This window comes from Egretta garzetta, unplaced genomic scaffold (assembly GCF_000687185.1).
Source record: "Egretta garzetta isolate BGI_Z169 unplaced genomic scaffold, ASM68718v1 scaffold125, whole genome shotgun sequence".
NCBI lineage: Eukaryota > Metazoa > Chordata > Aves > Pelecaniformes > Ardeidae > Egretta > Egretta garzetta.
In genome coordinates, this window is record NW_009259877.1 from 2,838,714 (window position 1) to 2,865,937 (window position 27,224).

The window sequence follows — 27,224 nt, forward strand, 5'->3', positions numbered from 1 at the left end:
ACAATGGCCAGTGAGCATAAAGTATTTAAGTTCACATCAATTCTGCTTTAGAAAACAGTCTGAAGAAGTTATTACATGTATTTAGCTGAACTGAAAAGATAATCAGTTGAACAATTCTGGCAATAACAAAAATGTTTACTTGTCCCAGTTAGAATTTTGCTTGTTTCACATGTAACAGCCCAGCTTCAGTGAGGCCAGAATTTACTTTTTGAAGGCAGCAACAGCACAAAACTTCGGCTCATCTGTTCCATCACCTCTCTGCAACTGTGTTCGAGACAGCTCAGCCACATTATCACAATCCTCAGCAGGCACAGAATATCCACTTAATGGCAGGTATTACCTGTGCTGTTACATTACAGCGACTCTTCTCTGTGCCTCCTAACATTTCACCCAGTCTGTCCACCTGGCGTTTTCTAAGCCCAGACCAGGGGTTTTTTGTCTTGCAAAAGACATAGCTGCAAAGTTAGTCCTAGAAGTTTGACACGAAAAGTGAAAAAGACATCCCTCTATTTTTCTTGTTTTCCTGGACAGTTTAACAAGGATTAGAGTTTTAGGTGGATCTATAAGTGAGAAAGATGCAATTTGAAAAATTTTGCATATAAAAGACTCCAGAGAGGTAACTAAGTAAGTTGGCTGCACAAAATACTCAAGTTTTTAAGCTGCCTAAAAAAATTACACCTTTTATTTTTGCTGCTTGTTATTTATTCCTAACATATCACATATTTTTAACTTTTGTCCCCTTAATGCATTATAAAAATAGGCATAAAAAAGCATCTAAAAATTAAAACATCATTATTGACTGTAGAGGTTATCAGAACAAACAAGCACACATTCAAAGAAAAGAAATTGCAAGAGACTTGTTATAGTGACATGTAGCTATGTAGCTACTTCACTTTTAATACTTTTTTTAATTCCTTCACCTCTCCTCTCTCCTCCTTTTTTTTTTTCTTCATAAATTATTGATATTTGCTCTAGTAAGTTTAACATTGTACAAAAAGTTAACAGCAATCCTAGCCTTAGGTATTGCTTGTCTTGTATGGTCAGCCATGCAATTTTTCTCTAAGCACTCCTTAGAGTGCTTACACAGAGACTCCTTACTCTTAACACTGTAAATAAGTATATTTACATCTGTAAATATAATGGAATACAAAAGTTCACACCACAGATAAGATTTATCCTCTTGCTTATCTTGAAGTACCTGGTTTAAGCTACTCATTTGGGTTTCCTGTACAATCACTAGTAAGACAGGTTATCTTCAGAAGGTGATCAAACTTACCCATCTTAGGATAACCTGAGAATCCCTCCCTCTCCATTGACACACAGCTGGCTCAGATGCCACGCTTGAGTTTCAATGTTCAGGTTAGGCAAGATGAATCCCAGCTCAAAGAACCCATGGGCTCATACATTTGCCTGCACATTTAAAAGTGTATTTGTGCTTAACAAAGCTGGACTACGCTCATAGCCAGAGAAAATTAACTTGCCAAGTTACACAGCTGCCAACAACAATTATAAAGAATGTCTGGCTTACAAAACAGAATTCATGCGCATTTACCTAGTCTTTTTTCTTCTTTTAAAACATATAGAAAAAAAAGTTGTTGCCCAAGTAAACAAGAAAAAAAAGTTTTCAGTACTGTTTAACAGGTAAATAACAGGTAGATTTGAGTAAAACTTGATAAAACAAGAGTGATGAAACTGAATCTGTAAGAGAAACTGTTTTGTGGAAGGCAGACTAAAAAATTCTACCTTGGTTAGTGTTTAATTAATTCCATAAACAGTTTATAAATACTGGAGAGAAACATACCTGGCATCAATTCAGCAGTAGGGAATATCTTCTCCTGTTTCATTTTACTTTCATGTAGTAACTCTTCTTTGGTTATTGGAAGATCTAGAACATCTCGAATAATCTGTGCCCCTTCTAAGGCTTTTTTACCCATGACTAAGGATTTCACATCCCAGGTATAGGTCTTTCCAAAACGCCCGCAGATCTCTTCGAACACTACTGTATAGAGATGCTCAGTATCTGGGGGGGGGGAAAAAAAAAAAAAAAAAAAAAATTTAAAACCACGTACAGCCAGCTGAGCAGTCAATCTTATAAGGAGGACCATGTAAATGGTGAACTGACAGGAGCCAGAGGGCATATCAAAGCGGACAAAATTGCCTCCCTTTATTTGCAGAGGGGAAGCCAGACTTCTAAGATCACCTCAGAGGTACCTAGGTTTTTCAAGCTGTAACTTCTGTGTTAAGAAAAGGTTGCTGAGGGTCACAACAAAGAACTATCTGGATCTGCTCTTTCATCGCTTTTCTTTACTATGCAGGTTAGCAAGCAGTGTCTTAATTAAACTATGCTATTTATTCTTTGCATGAGAAAGAAAAGGGAAAGAAATCTGGTACTTGGGGAATGTCATTACATATTCCATGTAAATTGGAAAAAAAAAATAATGATTTAATTATTTAAGAGTGTCTTTGAACGGAAGCTTCAGAGTGCCTTCAAAGACACTACAGTCCATTATTATAGTGCTGCTGGCACCTCTGCATTTACATGTGATTACTCAAGCAGAACACACCCACTTATATTTCCAGGGGTTTTCTTACAAGAGTAAACTTCAGGCTGAATTTTTCCAGTGAAACTATCAGCTTCCATGTCAAACGTGGGTTTAGTTTTCAAACTTTTTTTTTTTTTTACATACAAACAAACAATACTTCCTGTCTTTCCTCCCAGACAGATCTTTGAAAAAGAAGGTCAATAACATTTAATTTAACACTAAAACAGGGAAGAAAAGTCCTTTCAACTCTTGTCTTCATTTCAGCAAAGATCTTGAACAGTGGCTTTTGCACCGCTCTGTTTAGCTTTTTAAGTAGTCTCCTCCAAAATGCCAGCTACTGCTGTTAACCATGCTTTAATTTCCTTCTCATGCATGTCTTTGCCTTCTGTAACTCTAAAGGTATGTTTATTATTATCACTTTAGCAATGAAAGGCAAAAACGTCAAAAGAAAGTAGTTGCTCTTATGAGATTTATTCAGAGACATTAGGGACTTCACTTATCAACGTGTCCTTTGCCATGTAAAAATATTTTTTATAGGGATAATAAAATAGTGGAATTATTCATGCAGACATTGCCTCGTCTTCTGAATACATAACAAGTATGCAACAGAGTTTAAACTTTAAGCTTTAACATAGATACTATGAAGAAGACACTGAAGAAAGAAGAGCAGAGCCCATGACTACAATATACACGAAGATCTTCCCTGCAGGCTGACAAATGCTTAACTACAGTAATCTGCTTGTCCTGAGATCAGCAGATAATTCTGATCTGAGATCAAATGAGAAACACAGAGGATGTTTCCCATCATCACACCTACCACCACATGAAACACACAGCAGTACAGAAGAGCACTCTTCTCCATGTTCCCCCTCAGTAACTAGAAGGGACGTTGAGCCAAAAGATCAGCTAAAAAACCCAACTTACTTGTCTGGACTGCTTAACAGGGCAGCAAATGGTTCACAAAAACCTCTTAGCTTAAAAATGAATGAAAAAAGAAATACCACCTGTACTACTCTTTGCAAATGCTTCTTAAACAACACCACTTAGAGAAAAAAGTTACAGAGTAATCCTGGAGACCCATAAACAAACAGGAAAGGTATCACAGCAGAAACACAAGCAACTGGGCTTTGAGAAGTGTTAAGCTGGCTACCACCTGGAAGGAAAAAATAAACAACAACAAAAAATCCCCCAGTTTGCTTGATACTGCCAGGTGGTACTCTCTGCGAGCTGAGAAGGTAAATTAAGAAAACAGTGTTTAAAATTTCACAGTTCTCTTTCCTTTTTTTCTGATACACTAATTTTTCTTCCGTATCTCAGACTCATCAGGTGAAGGACATAAATTCTTACCTTAAGTTTAAAATTGAAACTGAAAATTAATCCTCATCCTATTAAGTAATACATAGCAAACTAAGCAGAAATAAAACAAAACAAGGAATCAAAAAGTGTAACTGTAGAGCATGAAAATTTTCCTACGGGTCTCTATGATAATTACATGTTAATCTACTTGAAAGTGAAAGACTAAACTGTATAGCTAAGGATACTCAATTTAATAGCCTCCTGCTTTTTAAATATCACATACTGGGCTTGTGAATGGCATTTTCTTTTTCTTCTAAAAGAAATGCTTAATAATGTTCTGATTGTGGACCTAAAAATAACGTTATGCAATGTTGCACTTTGCCAACTGAAGAGCACCCATGAACAAGTTTGAGTCAACAATTAACTGTTTTAATAGATTTATCCTATTCATATTGTGTTAGAATTTAGTTTTCTCAGTGCTGAGAAAACAAACAAACAAATAAAATCCCAAGCTGGTCAACACACCACAACTGCTCACTGCCTATATTTAATTTAAATGTGAGCTAGTCTCACATATTACTCAAGTGTTTAAAGCAACATAAATGCTTAAAACAAGATGTCACCCTTATAATTAGACAGCAGTAAATAAATACTAAACAGTGATACAACCTCAAGATTTCCTGCTACCATTGAAATGGAGGAATCTCAGAAAAAGTGCTTAGCAAATACAAGGTAGGATAGCTTTTTCACCACTTTAACAAGAAATAAACCATAGCACAACTAATCGATCAGATTTAAGTATAGCAAAGAATCTTAATTTCAAACTACCATAAATCTGCAAAACAGTAAGAAATTAAATCTCATGCACACACACAAATATAACACACTAATGAAATAAAACAAGCAAGAGGAATTAGACGTTCAATTCAAGTGCCTAATTACGAGCACCCTAGTATGTCCAAGACATCCACACAGAGCTTACATTAAAAAAAGTAATCTGGGCAAGACACGAACCTTACTGCACGGGCAGCCAGATGCCCTGCAGCATCCCAAGAGGTAATAAACACATCCATTTCAGCAAGTGAATCCAGCCCCAGCTGCTCACTCCCATCAGGAATGCAAGCTGAGAACACAGCAGGACACAGGTGGCAGTGGCCTGTTCTAACGGGGAAGGAAAAGCAAGACTCCTTAGCTCTTGCAATCTGCAATAAATGCATAACCTCAGCTTCATTCTCTTCTGCCTTTCAAAATACTCTTCATTCTAGCTCTCATCCCTTGATATATCTTTTACATGGACGTTATCAGCATGACGTACTGTCCATCCACTCACTACATTTCATGGGGAATGAGTGATATTCATTCCCTAGCCACATATCATCTTCTAGTCATTTTTATAGCAACCCTTCTTCTATATAAAAAGCACAGTCAACTCCACTGGTGCCATTTACAGTGTGTAAAAGCCAGTCACAATAAATACAAATAAAGTGGCAAGAATGACAGAGGCACTGGATTACCCAATTTGTGATCTGGCACAAAAATATGCTGACGCACATCCAGAAAAAAACTACAGGTCATGTGGCATTGGACCACAGTGCATAACTGGAGTTTATTATCCGCTCAAATCACTGCAGAGTCAGAATTAGAAGTGCAAGCATCAATGCTGTATCTAAACGTCAGCTTTGTCAACCACTTATGCGTGAAGACAGCCTAAGACAGAAGATTATGACTTCATGAATGGATACGGAACCTGATTTTTTCAGAAGGTTATACACCTTCTGCATTTAATAAAATTATTTTATTGTAATTCTAAAATAATCTCTAGTTTATCAAGGAGGTGAGGTTAGTAGGCATGAAAGCTCATCTTAGCCACAGCTCATCTTAGCCATTGGTTCTGAGATGTTCTTTGTTTGAATAACCCATCCTATCTTTGCATCAAGCTTCCTAGATGAAATACATCTATGATTTATCCTTCTACTAGGAGCCTAAACAGAAATTTAGTTGCGTACACTCAATGTATTCCAGTAAGTCAAAATCAGATCCTCGACACCTAAAGTCTGCAAGATTTTTATTTTGATGGGGGATAAAGAAATGCTTAAAGGGAAGAATTTTAATTCAAGCAATAGGTTTCTTGTGTCCATAGCTGTGAGGCAGATTTCTGTCCATATGTAGAAGAGAACCATATTCAGTATTCAATCTAGCCAAATTCAAACACGATTGGTCATTTTTACCAAGATTTTGGCCCAAGGTTCAGAAAATCTCACCATCAATACTGAATGAACACACAGATGACTATGATTTTGCTTTCCCACCAGTTGTTCACAAGATTCCTTTAATCTCTTTAGAGTATGCAACAGTGTAGGAAGGCCTATAAATTACTGAAATACTCATTTGGGGTACAAGAGATAAATATAATTATAAACCAGAACGTAACTGTAGAAGTGGAAAATTATGCTTTGCTTTTTGCAACTCAATTGGTGGCATTTAGCACAGTATAGTGTTGCAAACAAATCAATACAATTGTTGAAATGGTGGGGGCAATCAACATTCCACAGAGTATTAGATGTTTCTTCTACTCATGGAGTTATAGTAATAGTAATGACATTTACATTTTCTCTCATTTCTCTGTGTAACACAGGCCTTTGTGTGTTTATTCTCCCAATATATGAACTGGACAGTGTTAAAGAACACAGGATTTAAACACAGTAATGGAGATTTAAACACAGTAATGGCAAAACCATCAGAAAGACTAACTTTGTCAAGTCTTGAATATAACGTGCAGAACTGCATCAATGGTCCTCCAAGCTCTGTGCCCACCTACTTCAACATCTGCAAAGTCATGAACTCACAGTTCCCTTCCCTCTCTCTCCAGCTCACAAAAGATGCGGTTGATCAGCTCACTGACCAGTTGTGTCAAGTCTCTGCAAGACTCAGGAGTGTAACAAATGCTGCAGCACTGCATGAAAGCCAGGGAGCAGATGTCTCTCCGTAAGGCTCTGCCCTCTAAAGAGATCCGTCATCACACCTGCCACTCTGCAACACCTCTCCCCACAGGCCGTACATGTGCTTAGCTTGAAACACCCATATAGCTGAGGATATGAACACCAAACAGAGGTATGCTCACCACATTTCCAAATGGTATGTGGGCTATCACAGAGTTTAGGAAACACCACTGCCAAGAGAAAACCCACATAGCCATCCACAAAACCTGTAAAATCCTGTGGGTGGCTTTGGTAGGCAGGAAAGAAGAAAAGAGTGGGAAACCAACGGCCTCTGAACAGCAAACTTAGAATGGAACAAGGGTCATCCTCTCAACCCAGAGAATAATTCAAGATATTACTATCCACAGTTTATCAGATCCATCTCAAAAAAAATTAAGAAGGAATAATACATTATGACAAAGTACTGAAACATAAAAATACAGCAGCATTATAAAAACCAGTCACTGGGGGAGCAATAGACTCTGCCACTGAATAAAGCACGGTGCATAATTCATTCCCCATTCTTTTTCTATCCTTAGCATTTCTTTCAGTGAGAATCTGAGACTTTCCCCTTAAGATATCAGCAGTCAAACAAGACAGACAAAACCAGGATAAGCAATGCAAAAGACTAGCAACTATACAACTGTCACTGGAACAGGTCTGAAATTGCAAAAATTAGTTTAAAACACCCAGAACCACTGAAGAATTAGAGCTGAATGCTCCTAAGTTAGCAAAACAGTCACAAAAAAAGGAAAGAAGAATTTGAATGGGGTTTTGTTTTTTTTTTTTAATAAATGATCTTTAGTAGGCAACTATCTTGCAATTTGTGGCAAAAGGTCAGTCTTGCAGCTCTCTCCCAACACCCTTCCATTCACACTTTCACTACTGTGAAAGCTACTTTAAAAATGCATGTCTATGGTTACCCATGATGGCTAGGAGGAAAAGAAAAAGCAGTTTAACAGCTGACCTCAAAATCACTTACAGCAGCTTGGCGAGAGTGGGGATGACGAAGGCAGGCAACAGAACTTACTTTTTGCACAACAGCCTAAGTGTTACAGCACTAGTTCAGAAAATGAGACTCAACCTTTCAATCTACCCTTAAGGCCTGAGCCTACTTCTCTAATATCCCATGAGATTTTTGTATGCTATTATGTTATATACATATATATACACATATATACATATGAACCATTTATATGCTTGTATATATATATAGCATATAAAAATATTTTTATATATACACATATATTTTGTGTGTGTGTGTGTGTGTGTGTATAGTACTGTGTTTTAAAGGCAGAAGCTGCCTTTTAAAGAATAAAACTTAGATTAGTTCTAGCCAGTGAATATAAATCAACCTGGAGCCTGTTGACTTAAGGGCTCATTAAAGGGATGTCGGTTCAAAGCCTTTAGCAAAGGCGGCCTCCTGAGGAGATGAGGAACAGGAATGTTATATTTGTTATATTCTTTCCTGTAGTATTCTCCCCATTCCTTCCAAATTAACTGGTTTATGAAGAAAAATGAAATCTAATTTTATTACCTTACAGAGACACCCACTTCAGTCACTGTCACAGGAGGAAATAAGCACTGCTTTTATGCATGCTCAACCGAAACAGTTGAGCCATGCCTAAACCTCAAGGCATGTAGTGTTGATGTACCCAAGCAGGCAGGCTGAACCTAAATGAAGCCTGGCCCATCAAACCAAAGGAAATGCTACTGCAGTATTCGTATCTTGTACCTTTCGACTGATCTACTCTCGTAACCAGTATCATTTAAGTTCATCTTACTCTTACCTGGAAGATAAAGGTAAAGGCTCTATTAAAATAAATAGCAAGCACCAAATAATGGCTACTTCAAAATCATAAGCTAGTTATAAAGAGCAAGTTATTCGGTAAACCATCTTACATGACTGATAAACCAGAACTTCCAAAGATAAAGAAAAAATAATTACTGTAATTGCTAAAAATTAAAATTACTGCTTCCAATTTAACTTAGTAATGATTTGCAAATCATTATATTTTTGATTAGCACTTAGCAAAATTCACTGAAATGATCCATTATTCATTTTAGTAGGGTGCAGGTAGAAGTCTGTTCTGGAGCTTTAATTTTTGCAAATCTATTTCTTTTTTTTCTGTTGTACTAGAATATTAATATAAGTACACTCCAAGATATATGAATATGCTACATGGTGATTACTTCACTAAGTCCAGAGAAACACACTGCCACTGGCTAACTCACTCAAAGTGCTGTCGGTCTGTTTGCCCTTCTCTGATATGAGACATCCTACCATGAATTCAAGTTATTGCTAACAGGCTTAAAAAGAAAGTAAGCTTGGTGCCAGAAAAATAGCAGCTGCATAGAACTGTTCCCAAATGCATATCACATATTTGGCCCTCTGGGCTAATATCACCAGGAGAATTCTTCGATGGCAGCTACAGAGGAAGCCAATTTCTCATTTCATATGCACAGAAACATTTTACTTCTATAGGGAGGGGAAGAAACTTCTAAACAAATTCAAAAGGCTTTTAGCGTACATTAATACAGCAGATGTATCTTAACACTATCTTGTATTCACATATGCACCTTATCCTTCTTTTTAATGCCACAGGGAAGTGAAAGAAACAGTTCACGAATAAACCATGCAAACATTCTTCTGATGTGGAGCTGTAAACAAATAATCCACCACCGATACAAAACTGCACATGAAAAAGTAAAGAGAAGTCTGTATTTCAATTCCGGAGCATGAGGGAAGGCAACTTTGAAACATCCGGTAATATATACGACTTAATTCAAAACATTCTAAAACTCTGCTTATTAAACATCAGCTATGTGACAGCATCTCATTAATTTAGAAATAGAAAAGCTATTGATTCATAGAAACTGCCTGATATGCTTTCTTAGGCATTCATGCAGGCCCTTAACCATTAAAAACAGAACCATGAGAACAGCAGTTGATAGGGTGCCTACACAATCCCGCTGGTTGGGCTGACACTTATGCTTAACAGAGACATGGCTTCTTAAAATGCGTATGACAAGGCCCAAGTGAGGTAACAGTTACACTGTCGTTAGCATATGAGCTACCATCACAAGGCAACAGCATTATGCAAGGACTGTTCTCATCCAGAGGAGCAATTACTAGCTCTGGGAAGAACAGCTCATAGAACGTCCACGAGGAAGTTAGCCTTTCACCAAGGGGGCATTTCTTCTTGATACGTTGCTGACAAGGCATGGCAGCAGCTCACTGACCTGAGTAATGCAAAACAGGGTTTAAAAAGTTGTTTTGAAATTAGATGTTCCAAGGCACTTGGGTAAAATGCCCACACAAGGTAGATGAAACCAAAAGGGTAACTATGTTATCAAAGTCAACAGAAGAATAACCAAATACATATCTTAATTAAGATATACTTTCTCCAGGAAAAGCTGTAAGAAACATAACCTTCTCTGAACAGACATCCCAGAGCTGTTCTGTTTAACCCACGACCCGAAACAGCAACAATGGAAAAAAGAATAGTCAACAGAGGGTAGAAAAAAAAAGTCAGAAAACTTTATTCTTCCCTCAAAAAAAAACCCCACAACCACAACAAAATGAGACCAAAGAGAAAATTCTCTTCAGCACGCCACAGTTCTCTTCTAATACCAATTTCCTTTTTCTCAGAAAGCTTTTGCTTGTCCAAGAGACTACATACATGTAAAGAACTTCAGCGAGTTGTGAATTCAAGTTTCAGTGTCACATGTTTCTAAATCACTTTCTGTAATACTGTACAAGTCAGCTTCCTAAACAGCAGAAACATTTGAAAAGACCAAATGACTTCAACAGAAAAGAAAACCATTATTTTTCCAATGTGGCCTTGGACAATGTTCTAAACTTAAATGCAGCAATGTGTCCAACATGCTGCCACAAAGGAAGTGTAAATAACTACAGATTAATAAAGCTAATCTCTTCCATCCACTCAAGAATGCCTAAAATTTTTGAAGTAAATCTGCTGATGGAATAACTTCTCTGTGGTGGTAACACTGAGAAGAGAAAACCAAACACCATCAATGCGCTTGATTTTCCAAGAGAGAGGATATTTCAACATGGCTGAGTGCCTATAGTCAAGAGTAAAGTGTCAGAAATACTGCAAGACCTGACCACAGTACCTCTTTAATAGTTGTATACCAAGAACTCCTAATCCTAACTAGACTCTGAACTACAAAAAATAATCAGACCTTTGAGATTCATGAGGCAAGCATGATACAGCAAACTGAAAAATATGTTTTCTGAGCTGTAAGCACTGTTTGTTTGAAAACTGTAGATAAAACCTATAGATACCAATTTAAGGGACGTCCAATACCACATGGTAAGTGTGGACTTCTACACAGGCAAGCCACAGGCTTCTCTGAAGTTGCATGACCACAGCCCTTGCCTCCCACCTGGAGCTGAAGATCAGATTAGAGGGCTATTCTCACAGAGCATTGAAGAACCTCACGTGGCGACAGCAAGAGCTGTCCTACCTCCAGACTTGGCAGTAAGCCAGAGGCAGGTCCTAACTGACTCCTAGGTCAAATACAGCCTGCAGCCCAGTGTGGGACCACTCAAAGTCAGTGGACTATCACGACTGATGCTACACGAGCTCTTTTCGTTTCCTAACACCATGGGTAGGAGCACAGAACTACTGGAAGACTGTAATTTGGTTTAGACTATAATCAGCTTCCTTATAATTGGCATGGTGAAATAAACTTATACTTGGCCATAGAAGCTTTTAACTAAGCCTCATTGAACGTACGGAGAGATAGGCATCTAAATCATAGAATGATTTGAGTTGGAAGGAACCTTTAAAGATGATCTAGGCCAACCCCCCTGCCACGGACAGGGACATCTTTCACCAGATCAGGTTGCTGAAACACCATCCAACCCACAATGCTTTTGTGTTTCTGAGCTCAGACACCATTTGCACTCCAGCACCTGAACAGCAGATGCTGTGAGCTGACACCTCGTATGGCAAAAGGAACTTTTCCTATTTCCAGGAAATGAAGCTAGTCTGCTACTCAGCTGCAGTCAGACTGTCTTTGTATCAATATTCCTCAAGAAACTGCCACTTACAGAGCTCAGTATGCAATAACAGGTGTTAGCAAGATTCCTTTTATCGTCTTCATGAGTATTTACACACTAATTCTCAGTCCTACTACTGAAGAGCTGTATAGGTTTCCTCCCAGTACATACTTGAAATTTTGCTGAAAATCTTTGGCCTCTCTGCACAGAAGATGTAGTCTACCTAGTAATACTAGTATATACAATCACACTAAAAATAGAGAACATTAACCTTTTTTAACTGGAAAATCTTATCAGCGTATTTTGAGCTAGGCTTCTGTTGTGAAAATTGTTGTACAAGGATTTGTGGTCTGCCCAAGAACTCTACCTCCCATCATACAAAGTCTTTACTTAATATGGCAGATGCAGACTGATTAGGAAGCCTGAAAACCAAATGCAAATATGAGCCATCAGCCACAGTTCCTGTAAGACATGGAGGAGACATTTCAAAATTAAACATTTGATGCAAAATACCTGCGAAAGGGTTTCAAAACCACCTCAGTTTGAAACCATCCCAGGGACCTCCATCTGGAAAAGAAAAAGCATCAATCTCTTCCCTGCACACAAAAATTATTTTATTTTAGAAGTGCTATAGAGAACACTTAAAAATTTGGTGCACATCAGGTACCTAAAGGTGGATATACTGGACCCAGTCCCAACTTTCAAATAAAATATTTTAGCTTTTCTAAGAGTGGCATTCCCTGGCAGAGAGGAGGTGACTGAGAACAGATCTGCCTCTTAAGTTCTGTGCTTGGATCAAACTGAACTAGTATTATTTTAGCACATTAGGACAATTTTAAACTAGCATAAGGTCTTCAAACATCAAAATCCACTTAACCTAAACTCTACTATCTCTTCTTTAAAGCAGGAAAAATAAAAAAAAAAAAATGGTACCAGGTATGTTTCATAAAAAGACATAAAACTTATCCACACTACAATCCATAGCACCTAACAAAAGGTTCAGACAGAGAAACTCACTAACACATCAATGAACCCAATTTAGGAGAAAGTAGGAAGAAAACTCTCTTATGGTTAAGGTTATATTTTCAGCTATCTCAAGGGGGAGAGGCTAAATCCTATTTTGCTACAGAGTGATTCTGGGTATAATGGAAATGTTATGCTATGACTTTGTTTTGAGTGTGACAGCTTAGAGTTCCAGGAAACACCTCTGTGTATCCTACTAAATGAAATAAAAAAAATTGTGTTCAGAGACTGAGAGTGCAAGCAACTTTAGTCTGTCATTTCATTCTTCTGTATGATTAATGCACTAAAAATAAAAACAGATATTGTGAACCGAACCAGGAGTCATTCCACTTTCACTCCATCCTTTTTCCCTTCTACCTCAGTTCTGCAAGACAAGGTCAAAGTTTACATCTTGAGACACAAGCAGCTTCACTCTCCTGCGGCTGGAATTTAATAAGCCTGACACAGGAGTTAGTTCACTGGGACGTGCTTAGTTCTACTGCAACAGTGCCCACAAAGGACAGGCTGGCAACGTATATGCTCAATAAGCACATAAGAGGAGGGCTTTTACTTCATCTCCAAAAGCAGCCCCAACTTCCTTCCCTCCAATCAAAAGCTAAAGAAGAAAAAAAAGAAATCTAGTAGCCTTTCTCTCACTATGCAGAATTGGGTACAAATCTACTGAAATCAGTTATGTCACAATGGTACAAGAAAGAGACAATCAAGCTCACAGTTTCTGAATATAAATATGTTAGATAAGGTACACATTTCCAATTCCACAGTAACTAATCTGAAATTAGATTTACAACAAAAATTTCTTTGCTCCATAGCAACGATTTGCTGACTTTCTGCTTGTAAATGGAAAATTGTTTTTGAAGATGCATTGTGTGCAGCTTCATAGTTAGAAAGAAGCAGTTAGAACTTTGAAAGAACTTCAAAGTTAGATAAGTTCAAGGAAATTAGGAAAAAAAAAACCCAGTCTCTGATGAACACCTGACAAGGTGTGGCAAAAATAATAGCTAGAAACCATTAATATAAGCATCACTTATGCAACTATACATACTGTGAAAATGATTATGGACAGCTGTATTCAGCAGTATCTAAGCAGATATGACACAGAAAATCTAGAATGAAGTAGAAGTTACTAACACCTGAATATGAAATAACCCTGAAAAACGCCATTTGTAATAGACACTGTTCAATAAATAGCTTTCCTGACCCCATTCTGTTAATTTCCTTCTGCTTGATCTACAATCAAGCTTACAATCATCAAAATAGAAAGCATCCACTTCATTTGTTGAATACACTGAACTGAGCCACTTGAACTTAAAAGACTTTTAGACAAAAAGATGAAGTCCTAAGGCTATACCTCTTGACCCTTATGTTTTGAAACTGTTAGAAGGACTACCGTGTCCTAGGCATATTGTTAAAGCTGCATATCCAATTAAACAGCGTAACTCACATGTTTCCTAAGTGTAAGGAAAAAAGAATTAGAAGGTATACAAGTTGCAATAATAATAAAACAGTTGGTCACCAAAGGCATTTCTCTTCTGAAAAGAGGCAAACACACCATACGCCACATCTTTCTAATAGCCTCTGGATAGTAGTTTACAAAGAGATTGAAAACTTTGCACAAAAATGCAGATCTTGTATTCCATTAACAAGCTAAAGAGCCTTTTGGTTTTTTCTGTTGTCTGAGGAGTAAATCTAACGATTAATGTAAGAATCCAATTGTATGAAATGTTGCAATCAAAGAAAACGGAGTTGAACACTGTTGAACATGGCCACAGTCTACCCTCTAAAACGTAAAGGGCAACTTTAGTCACGGAGCTTGTCATAAGCAGAGAGGTTTGAGGTTTTTTTCTTGTGTTAGGCTGACAATGTTCATGGTGGTATTGCTACAGGGCTGTCGGCCTGACATCATTTCTGTTCTGAACTTGTATTTTCTAGAGCTTTAAAACTTTGCTGGTAACAAATAAAATGAAATAATATAAGAATTAAAGCTGGGTTTGTTCAGGATAGGGGTTTCTTCTGACAGTACCCTCTACCTTATTATTATTATTGTTAATTATAGAAAATCTAGCATGTCTCTTGAGAATTTAACTCCCTCCCATGGACTGTCAGAGGAGCTTAAATAGGTCTTGAATTGGAAATGGGAAGCATCTGCATTGTCAGTACTGAAGCCATTAAAATGCATCATCATCACTCTGTGGAAAAAAAAAATAATTCCTTGGTAGTCTATAATTGTCTCAAAGGCTCCATTATAGATAATTCAAGTAGGTATTTATAAACTATTTTGCTGAATATTTGATTTATGCTTCTGGGTCTATATTATCAATAAAAACTTTCATAGCTTGGAGGAAATAAGTAGGTACTGTTATTTCAACAGAACCATAGGATCTGTGTCAACTACTTTACTCCTATCCAAGGAAAGAGCGGTATCTGTAAGGTACAACTTATTACACCTGTTATGGTACAGTACCTACGTATTGAGGACCTTGTAACCACTCCTGAGTACAATATAATCTTTCTGAATGAGGTACTTCCATGCTGTACTCATCTCTAAAAAAAGAATGGCATGGAAGAACAAGGTTTTGGGGAAAAGTTATTGATAAGCACTATCAACTCAGCTGCCAAGTCAAGACAACTCGGGTAAGATGAGGTTTTCAAGACTTTAGTGAGAACAATTTCTAGGAAAATCAGATCAAATCTCAGCTGGGCCTAAACTTATAGAGTATTTTTTTTCAAAAGCAAGTCTGTTTTTAATTCACAGCACAAGAAGACTACTTCAAAGAAATAGGAGGAGAGAAGAAAGGTAAATGTAGGATCCAACCCAGAACAAATGAATGGGTATTGGAAGTATTTTTCTTATTGTAACTCTTTTCAGATAAACCTAGGAATAATGTTAGAACATCAGTGAAATGTAATTTCTTGTACATGCAATTAGAATATAAAGCAGAGAACTAAAGCTCACAATTTCAGTATGCAAGATACTATGAAGAGAAAGGTAAACTAAGTATCTACTGAAGAGAACACAGAGGGGAAAAAGTATTCTGCCTTCCTTTTCTTTATATACAAATACAGAACAATTTGGGTCAAACAGGAATATTTGCTTTAGTCCCCTGAAAGCTGCAACTACAACAGAAGGAAGAAAAAAATCTATTCCACGTTGAACTACAGCATTAGAAAAGGGAATTGATGAAGCTGGAAATAACACAGAATATGCCTTTGCTTTTTCCCCTCTTAGTAGAAACTTCTAAGAACATCTAGCCATTTCTCAACTAACCAGGGCAATGAGGAGAGAAAAACCACACTAACATGCAATTTAATCATCTTGTATTACTGCCTGGGGAGAGGCAGGGAGAAACATAGAAAGATTTATGTAGAGAGCAGCTTTAACCTGTGTAACACAGACAGGTACCAGCTACAGATCCTGAAATGCCAACTCTTAAAGCCAAGAGCTTTGATTAGGGAAAAACAAGGCCTAGTTTATTCATAAACCATATAATCCATTTTTATTGTTAACTCTCCATTATGCAAAGAGACTTCTTCAAGAAAACTCTGACATATTTTCAATGCATTTTTCTTTGACAACTTCAGTTACTGAAAAGCCGCTCATTATCTTAATAGTTATTTTAAATGGAATAAATCCTCTCATTTGCATACATACGCACACATGAAAAGACATCCCTTGTATCTCTAAAGCTTTATCCAGGAATTGTAGGGGTTTGTAAAGGACTGGAAATTTCCAAACTGAAAGAGTATTATCTGAAAGATTCTGAAATCTGTAAAACAAACAGATACCTAGGAAAAAAAACAGCATACACAGAAAGCCTAGTATTATGATGAACACTTCGAAGACTTTTATTCATGAAATATATTTGAGATAAAAGGAATACTAATGTAATATATCCAAGGAATGATAACTGCAGAATCATACTATTAGAAAAACCTTAATAACAAAAATAAACATAAAAGAAGAAAATTCCTAATGTTATGATGCTTCCCAAGACAACATCAAAATTCAGTTTTCTCAGAGATGCCACACGAAGACTGCTATACAAAGTATATTTGCATATACGCATAAGTAGGGGGATAAACTCTTACCTGTTGTTAACACTACCATTAGTAAGTATAGTTACTTCTGTAGGTCCAATGTATACATTTTGGAAATCATAGGCTATTTCTGAACCCTGGGACCTAGAATCACTCAGTCCGCATGTTATTTCAAATCTTGTCCCAACATACCTATAGACTGCCTCCTCTCTCCACCACCCGGCTTTCCAGAGGAAAATAATGGTCTGGACAGCAGTGATGGTGCTACAGCAGACTCCAGAAAGCTCTCCTCCCAGAGCAATTCAGGGATGAGCCTGGACAGGGGAGGTTGTGTGTGACAGATCACAGCCACACAGAAATTCTGCAGTCACATAGTGTGAGGTTTTTAGGAGATGCAGCTGTTTCTAAAGGCATGGAGACTCAGGTAACAGGCAGCTAAAAAACATGCCAAAAGTTCTTTAAAACTTTGTATACGATTAGCAGGTGAAACCGAAACCTTTTATTTTTCATCTGTAAGAAAAAACTCTAGGGGTTTTTAATGAAAAAAAATGGTAGAACTGGCATTAATAGAACAAGTGGTATAGAGATGCAAAACTTTTTTTTTTTTAACTTAACGCTTAGAACCTAGAACTTCAATTTTATCTTGTTATTCTACAGTGTTTCCAAGTGCACATGCTAATTACCTGCTCTCGGTAACAAGTTCCAAAAGAGGGAAGTGGAACAGTTCACTTCCTTTTTGAAAAAAGCAAAGCCATGATAAACAGTAAACTATGCAAAGTCAACGCTGAGTCAGCCATTTTCAGAAACTAAATTTTACAATACTGTCCAGTTTGCAATCAACTGCCACATAAAAAGTCTAAAGTTTGAGAACACACAAAACCAGAATAGTAACACTACTGCTCTTTACTCTTAGATGTTTTCGTTCATGGAAAATTAAGACGTTCAAATTAAAAATAGGAGAAGGATAAATATCATAAAAATATGATTTACAACAATAATAACAATGCAAGTTATTAGGCAGTGGAGTAGCAATTAGACATACTACAGTACCTTAGTGGCCCAAATATTTTCATTTTCCTGAGATATGTTCCCCATGAAACACTGTTTTTAATTTTTAAAGACTAGAAACTTATTGCATTGTGATACACTCTTTGTGGCTCCATCTCCCCTGAGCCACAAAGCAAAGAACGTTTTGTTAGTCCAATAATAATGTCACGCTATAGAGAGGATTCAGTCCTAGCATAAAAAGATCCACCATTTCACATAGTGTAATTTTTTGCAGTAATGGTCTTGTAGCAGAATGCTGACGTTATCCAAGGTTATGTCACTTTACAGGCATATATGGGTCTACTCTTTTGCCCTAAAGAGACGGGTCAAAGGAGCTTTCTGTATGTAAATTACAAAATAAAAAAAAATATCTTTAAAGTAGAACAATTTATTCAATGAAATTATGTCTCAGTGTACTCGTGCTCTACCTTAAACCCATTCATTTCTCCCACTTCAGCCCTTCTGATGGACTATAATCCCAATTTTTTCATTAAACACACATTATCTTTCATTCTATTCTTCTTCCAGTATTAGAGCAAATTTTTTCCTCTCCCTTAGAAATGTTCCCAAATGGACAATACCAGTGTCAAACTCTTAAAACATCCCAATCTAACAAAGAAACTTCCACTTGTGACTGGTCAGTAATCAAATAAGGGTCTATTAGTTTGAATACGTACTCTGTGGCAGTTTACATTACACCCAAACAGACCGATTAAAACAGAACACAATTTTAAATACATAGTGTTCAAAAAGGCGCCCTAACATGAACAGGTAATGGTGACGCTGTGAAAGAAAACCTGAGTGAACTAATATTTATGCACAGCAGACAATCAACACCCAGGAGTGAGCAAGAGGGCTGAACTGTTTGGCAGCAAACCCCATCAGTTTTGCACCCACAAGCACAGGACTGCTGGAAAGCACTAGCACGTTCCTATCCTTTGGAGAGCAGAGGTTACCCAGGAGCTGTTGGAACTGTTACTGCAGGTCAGAGAACGTCTGTTAACAAGCTGGGAGAATGAGACACTGTATAATGCCATACATATTCTACAATGACAAAGGTCATGAGTAAATTCCTACGGACATTAGATAGAAGGACTGACAAATGACAAACTGGGCTTTCCTCTCAGTTGTCTTGCTTTTATCCTGAGACAAACTGAACTCAAAACTTGCCCAAAAGAACCACACACAGGCACAGCAGAGGCAAAAACTAACAGCAGAGGAAAAGTGATACACAGAGTGCTGATACATAACTGGTGCCCAAAGGAAAGATTTCAAGAACTAGAATTAAATCTGCTTCATCAGAGACACGCAATCTAATGCAAGCGAGCTCGTCGGAGATGTCAAGATCGGAGGCAGCCTGGGCTGCAGTGACCACGCGCTGGTGGAGCTCACGCTCCTAAGGGAAATGACAAGAACAAAGAGTATAGTCAGGACCCTAAATTTTAGAAAAGCAAAATTCCAGCTCCTCAAGGAGATAGTCAGAAGAACTCCCTGGGAAACGGTCCTCAGAGACAGGGGAACAGAGCAGAGCTGGCAGATCTTTAAGGAAGTGGTCCACAGAGCGCAAAAGCTCTCGATCCCTAGTAAAGCCTATTAGCTCCAATTATGCTACATAATTCAGCCAAATTAAAGTTGATGTTACATGTTGTAGCTCAATCTTAATCCATTCCATGCTACTCAAACCCTACAGAATAGAATACTCTTAAACTCAATTGCAAAAAGAAAACAAGCAGGTGGAAGCAGGGACAAGCTGCCCAGGAAGCACATGGACCCACTGCTCAAGCATGCAGGGATGGAATCAGGAAGATCAACACTCAGAGTTGAAACTGGTGAGGAATGTGAAAGACAACAAGGGCTTCATAGGTACAGCACCAACAGAAGGAAGGCCAAAGACAGATTGAGCTCACTGCTGAATAGGGATAGCGGTGAAGTGACGAAGGGCACCGAAAAACATGAGGTACTCATTGCCTTCTTTGCCTTAGTCTTCACTGGCAAGGTCTCCTCTCAGGTCTCCCACGCTCCTGAGGCTAGACTCTGGGGGAAAGAAATACTACCAATGTCAGAGGAAGACCAAGTTAGGGACAAACTGCACATATAAACAGGCAATATATACATCCAAGATTTACAAGAGCTGACCAATGTCACTCATCTTTGGAAGGTACTTGGTAAATGGAGTAGCTCCCCAGTGACTGGAAAAATCCGAATGTCATACAGCCTAACCTCAGTCCTTGGGAAAATTACGTGGCAAGTCCTCCTGAAAGCAATTTCCAAATACATGAAGGACAAGAAGATGAATGGGAAAAGCCAGCATAGATTTAGCATGGACATACGCTGCCTGACCAACTTAATTGCTTTTTGTGATGAGATGACTGGCTTTGTGGACAAGGGGTAAGCAGTGGATGTTGCCTACCTTGACTACGTAGCTTTCTATGTTGTCTTCCATAGCATCTTTGAAGCTATATTGGGAAAATAAGAGGGGTCTAAACAAGTGGATTACAATGCAAGTGAAAAACAGGCTGGATCACCAGGCCCGAAGAACAACAACCAACCATTTAAAGTTTAACTGAGGGCCAGTTATAAGTGGTATCCCTTCATTATCAATATCTTTTAATATCTTCATTAATGACTCAGATGATGGGACAAAACACAGGTTTTCAGCAAATTTTCAGTTAACACCAAGTTCAAAGGAACAGTTGCTATGCTGGAGGGGAGGACTGCCATTTAGAGGCAAGAAGCGTGGCCGGCAGGTCAAGGGAGGTGATTCTGCCCCTCTACTCTGCTCTGGTGAGAGCTCACCTGGAGTACTGCGTCCAGCTCTGGAGCCCTCAGCACAAGAAGGACATGGAACTGTTGGAACGGGTCCAGAGGAGGGCTACAAAAATGATCCGAGGGCTGGAGCACCTCTCCTATGAGGACAGGCTGAGAGAGTTGGGCTTGTTCAGTCTGGAGAAAAGGAGGCTACGGGGAGACCTGATTGCGGCCTTCCAGTACCTAAAGGGGGCCTATAGGAAAGATGGGGAACGTCTTTTTAGTAGGGCCAGCTGTGTTAGGACAAGGGGAAATGGTTTTAAACTAGAACAGGGTAGGTTCAGGCTAGAGGTAAGGAAGAAATTTTTTACAATGAGAGTGGTAAAACACTGGAACAGGTTGCCCAGAGAGGTAGTGGAGGCCCCATCCCTGGAAACATTCAAGGCCAGGTTGGATGGGGCTCTGAGCAACCTGATCTAGTTAGCAGTGTCCCTGCTCACTGCAGGGGGGTTGGACTAGATGACCACTAGTGGTCCCTTCCAACCCTAAACATTCTATGATTCTATGATTCTACCAGAAATATGACTTATTTGATGAGTTTTACAAAAATACTTCATATAACTCGAAAGGGAAGGAGGCAGAAAAGTAATAACATATTTTTAAAAGAAACCAGCTATTATATATAAAAACAGCAAAACCACACTTGGGAAAAAGCAGTGTCCACTTAGATGCAAGTTTTTCAAATTACAGCAGCAGATGGAAAATGGTATTTATTAGAAGAGGAATTAAAAATTATTAAAAGTTGCACAGGAACAGAAAGCATACATAGAGACAACAAACACTGATATCGTCAATAGGTGTGCAACCCTTCAAGAAGCAAAATATCGCCTCTGTCCTCCCCCACCTCCCCCCCCAAAACCCAAAAAAAAAGAAGGAAGCAGTCAGTCATCAAAAAAAGAGCCACGAGAAACAGAGACAAGCATTCCTTACTTGGTATTGAAGGAAAGGAAGTCAAAAGTGAGATAAATAAAAATCTTGATAAAGGCTGGCAGTACCTCAATGAACTTTGGACCAGAACACTGATTGTATTAGTATTATTATTATTATTATTAAGGGGGAGGAAAAGGATAAATCAAAGTCAGGAATCTCTGTCAGAACCATTCTAAGATACAAAAATTATCTTGGTTAAATACTTCTCAGTAGTCTTGTGAAAGAAATTAGGATCAATACAGAGAGGTACTGAAATACATAACAAAAGAAGCAACAATCACTATCACACAAGACTTCACATTGTCCAAAAGAAAATCAGTTGTCCATAATGAAAGCAATAGATACCAAGTTTGAAGGGAGAATATATTTAGCTTAATTGCTTTTGTGTTGATAGTTAACATGGCTCCTGGTCTTTAAAAGAGCAACGATCACATTGTGAAGATTATCATCACCATTAAGGTCTGTTGCCAATTAATTAATTAATTAAATGAAAATAAGTAAAAAATTAGTGAAAAATAATAACAACTAACACCCCTGCCCCCAACATTAGAACTATAAATGCCAGTATTCAAGAATAAGATTGTCTCTCAGAGAAAATATACCAGCAGAACTCAGAGAGCATAATTTTGCTGGTAAACCATCCTACCCAGACAAATCAAGGTGTCCTTAAAAATTCCACTCTTGAGAGTTCAATTAGCCAACTCACAAGGCTACATGAATGAATTACAACTACTCAGAACAAGAGCTGCAGAGTTCAGCCCAAGATGGCATACAGTGTAACTACTGTCACTATGCAGAATAATAAATCCAGAGTTGTTAATGTTGTTTTTCTTCTTAAATAAAAAGAAAATAGAAATGCAGCAGCTGGAAATAGTGCTATTTATAAGGGAAAACTCTATGCATCTTTTCTTTGTGTGAAATTCTGTTCCATTTATGACACCTTATTATTTACATTCAAAGCAAAATAATTGGAACTTCATACACAAAAGTGTATGTAGCCAACAAATATAAAACCTTACCATCTACAAAGAGATTTGAAAATCTGCATTTAAGCACAGAAAGAGACTAATTTTTATAAATGGTCAAACTGCTGTGTGCGTCTTTAAAGTCACTAAACAGAACCTTTAGAATCCCACCACCTTCAAAACATACCTCTCCACTTGCTGAAGGCCCTCTATACAACTGAATGAGTGTTATAGTCAGAAAATGAAAGACACATTATTAACACTGGAAATTTGAAATCTCTTGGACTAATTTATTTAGCATGGGTGTTTTTCGTTTTAAAACCAAATGCTTTGGGTCTGGTGCGACTAACAAAATAATAAATAAGCACCAAATATGCTTTGCATTTGTGTATAATTTATGTGCAATATTAAAATCAAATCATGGATCTTTCAGTTAGGGAGCATTCCTCTGTTAATTCCCCAGGGAGAAAAAAAGATCATTGCTAATGCTGCCCATGACATTTTGAAATGTGGTCACCATTACAGAAATGAAAAAAACCCTGTTCTACAGATGCTGAACGAAGCTCCGTTTCTGGATTATTTTAACCACAAATGACAGGCAACCATGTGGACAATTTGCAAATCAATCATGAAAATATTAGAAGTTAGACTCTACACTAGTATGTGTGTAATGTCCTTGCCAAAATTTTCCTTGCTGTTAAATTAAAATGTTAGCTTTCAAGCATATGACAAATCTTATTTACTCCATTTATGCTTAGTTAATTCTTAATGAGGACCTTTTTTACTTATCTCAAAAATTTGCTGATGAAGCATCTATGAGGTATTTTAACCTATTAATATCCTCAAACTCTTTGGTTTTGCAACAAGATACAAGTGCAGAACACAGGGGAAAGACAGCATTTTTGTTTCCTTCTTTGTTCCCCAAAATCAGATGGAAATGGAGAATGACAAGAAAGTAAGTTTCCACTACCTAGAAGCAGAAAATAGGCTTACAAGATTGCCAGTTTATAGCCTAAGAAGATTAATTCCTGCACTTAAGCCATAATAGAGGACAATCTAGAGAGGACTGATGTTTAGTTGAATTGGTGCTATTTGCTCTGATGCAGAAGAAATAGGAAGCTGTTTTAACCTCCCATTCATGCTGTAAAATAAAAGACAGCATGCACATAAGCAAACTCCAGCACAGAACTCTTACCAGTTTTCCTGTAACAGCAATCTCCTAGGCAACTTGTGCAATCAAATGAAAGCAAGAGTACGTTTTTTACTTCTGACCTGGTGACGGGGTAGGTAACACTGGGGAGAAAGGAAACATGCCAAAACTCTTGTGAATTTCACAACGATGCAAGGAATTTAACTGCGAGTTAATTTCTTCTATAGTATATAGACCAGAGACTACCTGTATGACTAGCCATGCAGGAGCTGCTTAGAAGTGGCCTGCAGGAACCAGCCTTCTTCTCCACGCAAAGGAGACAGCAGCTGCAAAAGCAGCGACTTCTGATCCCAGTTGCCTGAACTACTTCTTGCCCCTCTGCAAATGGTCAGAACAAGCTGGCATATCTGTGCCTGTGATGCCTTAAGGGTTAAAAGACCCCCAGATGTAAGCGGCTTATATGCATAAGACTTAGGCCTTATTGTCTAGTTTGCTAATGCTTTGGTAAAGTCAGTAGTTACTTAGTAAATTTAGAACCTTGTTCAAGGATGGGAAGAATCGGGAGGGGATGAAGCAAAAAGATAATAACGATTTGTCAAGGTTGCTTGACTAGGAGGAATGAGAACTAACAGACGCAGGAAGATTTGTGGCTCCTTACGAAGGACAGTTTTCGGTAAGAACCAGGAGTTTACCTTAAGAACTGGTCTAAACGGACCCTGCAGTTTGGGCAAGAACCAAGGAGCAACTGAGTCTGCGCAAGAACAAGGGGTTACTAGCGGTGACGAAGAGGAGCCATCAGCCTTCATCCCCACGACCCCAAACGACCACCACAAGGAGGCACTGAGCAAGCGCAGTGGGGAGGGACTTATGGAAATGACCTCCTGAAGCTAATTTTAATACAAAGTGGGGACAGGTTATGCATATGTATAGGCATATTGGGAAAATTAATGCATATGTAACACTTTGCCTCATATAAACAGGGCAAGTTGCCACTTGAATATATGTACGTTAGGTGGAGCGATCCCCCTTGCATCCGGTGCCGTGAATAAAGAATGCCTGCCTTTTAACACTACATTGGTGTTACGAGATTCGTTCTTCCCGATTTTGGTGACAGCTGTGAAGTCCAACATGACTTTGAGTTTTGGTGATGGTACCTTGCAAAACTAAGCTGCTTTAGAAACCATCTCTTTTTTAGATCTACTTGAACACACTGACTTATCTTAAGTAAAGATGCTGTTTCACAACACTAAGGGATGCCAGCAAGGGTAACAATTTACATAAAACCATCACTACTCCTACCAAAAATTAAACAAATATAAAAACATGACTAGACTTTCTACACTGAAGTGTCATATTCTCTGCATGTTAATTTAGCTTTAGTTCAGCTTTCAGCATAATGCTAAGAAACATCATCTTACCTTTTCAGCAGATTTCCTAAGTTCATTTGTCAGTTAGGAACAGCTGTTATACACATGGCTTGTACAGAATACGATTTCTAATTTAAAATATTTTCAGCCCCCTACAAGTTCAGACAGAGATCAGCAAAGGCAACACTCAATCCTACCCATGTTCTGGTGGTGGGGTAGCTATTGGCTACGATTACACAACAAAATCACTTGCCATAGCTCAAAATACAACACATGCAGTAAGTTGAGAAGATAGATCCTAGGGGGCATTACTCTAGTTGTATATTTTGTGTAAATTCAATGTTTTTTTCCTTCTGTATCTTCAGCATTGTTTTTTCTATATTTTTACAATATGTGAAAATGCTAGGATCAGATATTAAACAGTATGACTATAACAAAAGTTATAGTTTTTCCTTTTTTTTTTTTTATTTTAGATAGTTAATCCTGTACTGTGTGTGTCAGATAAGTGGACACATAAGTAGGTTTAATAGTTTTAATTATACTACCTACTAGCAGTTAGAACAGTAATCTACTGTAGGAAAAGACTAAAGCATTTTAAGAAAAAGCACTCTACTGTACAAGTTCTGATCACTTATTGATAGGCTTTGCTGTAGGAAAACAAGTAGAAATTTAACACTACAAAAGTGTTGGTTTTAAAAGTAAGTAAATAAATATAAAAGTACAGCAGTACACCAAAAATTAAAATTCAGTTATTCCTTTTCTATATGCTACACAGTGAACCGAGCACCACTTATAAACTACACTAGCTAAATCTTGCTGCGTGTGTGTAACAAAGCAGGATTTAACTGTAGCACACTTAGCACAAAGGCCAGGTTTTCTATTACAGCTGGAGTTCCCTACTAAAAAAAAATCCTTCAATTAATTTTACCTATTAAATAACAAGCCATCTAGAGGTGCTATTCCCATATTTTTACTTACTAAATGAGAACACTGTTTTCCAGTGTGCTAAATTCCTGGCAACTGGAACAACTGGAAATAAACCTAAGATTTCACCCAACAGCTCAAACAGAAAGAGAAGGTAATCCAAAACAGGAGAACTCCAGAAGAAGTGCTGAAAAAAGAATGTTAGATAACAATTCAAATAATGATACAGAAAGACTCCGAATGAAAGGGATGAAGTACTTCCACTAGCAATTCAGGGACAAGAACTTCCCTACTGAAGAAGGCAAAGTGATCTATCAAGGTGGGGCTCAAGGGCAACCTAATCAGTCTCAATTATGTTAAAGAGATGGGGGAGATAAAGTCACAGAATATCAGACTCAGCAGCACTTTCACATAGCCTAGCGTTCACCACTAAAGCATATGGATGCAGGTTCTACAGGGTAACACTTGGATTGTTTCCAAAGTCAAGAACCTTGTAAGTGCCCGAGACCTCACTGAAGGATTTTTATACTCACAGTTATGAAGCATTCATGAATATTTTGCAAATCTTCCTATCAGAAGATACCCTGTCTTCTTCAATCAGAAGCAAGTTATGTGAGCTATAGAAAGCAAGCTCATGGCACATGACATTAGATCAGTTTAATGTTCAATTTTTCATCATTTAAAGATCAATTAATGTTTGTTCTATAAAATTGGCAAGGTTTAGATGAAAACTTACAAAACCAGTCACATACATTTCACACACTATCTCATTATGAAAATTATTGTGATACCTAAAGCTTCAGATTCTGAAAAACACAACCAGCTACGGAGGTACTTTAAAAAGTTACAAAAGTGTAGCTATAGATATCCAATACTGAAAATTTTATTTGTGCTCTTTCAAAAGAAGTAATTTTATGCAGATATCTAGTGCTTCTAGAAACATGTAATTCATTTTATCATCTTCGATAAGCACTATGTGACACCTTAAAAATTTTGTAAGAAAATTAAAGAGAAGCATCTTATTTCTCATTTAGGTTTACATCAATATGACCATTTGTCTCATTCAGATCTACAGCAGACAGGTTGGGCAGAAATCATCTAACTTGTGTGTCCCTTATTTCATTCCTTC

At 37.8% G+C, this 27,224-nt stretch overlaps 1 protein-coding gene across 1 annotated transcript in view; it reads right to left on the reverse strand.

The window, feature by feature from the left end:
* Positions 1–2,641, reverse strand: part of LOC104127464 (pseudouridine 5'-phosphatase) — a 49,991-nt gene extending 47,350 nt beyond the window's left edge. The window contains exons 1-2 of the mRNA XM_035895658.1: positions 2,593–2,641; positions 1,802–2,020 (exon numbers count right to left, since the gene is read on the reverse strand). Coding sequence (XP_035751551.1) covers positions 1,802–2,020; positions 2,593–2,641 — 268 coding nt within the window. The remainder of the gene's footprint in view (positions 1–1,801; positions 2,021–2,592) is intronic.
* Positions 2,642–27,224: the final 24,583 nt, after the last annotated feature.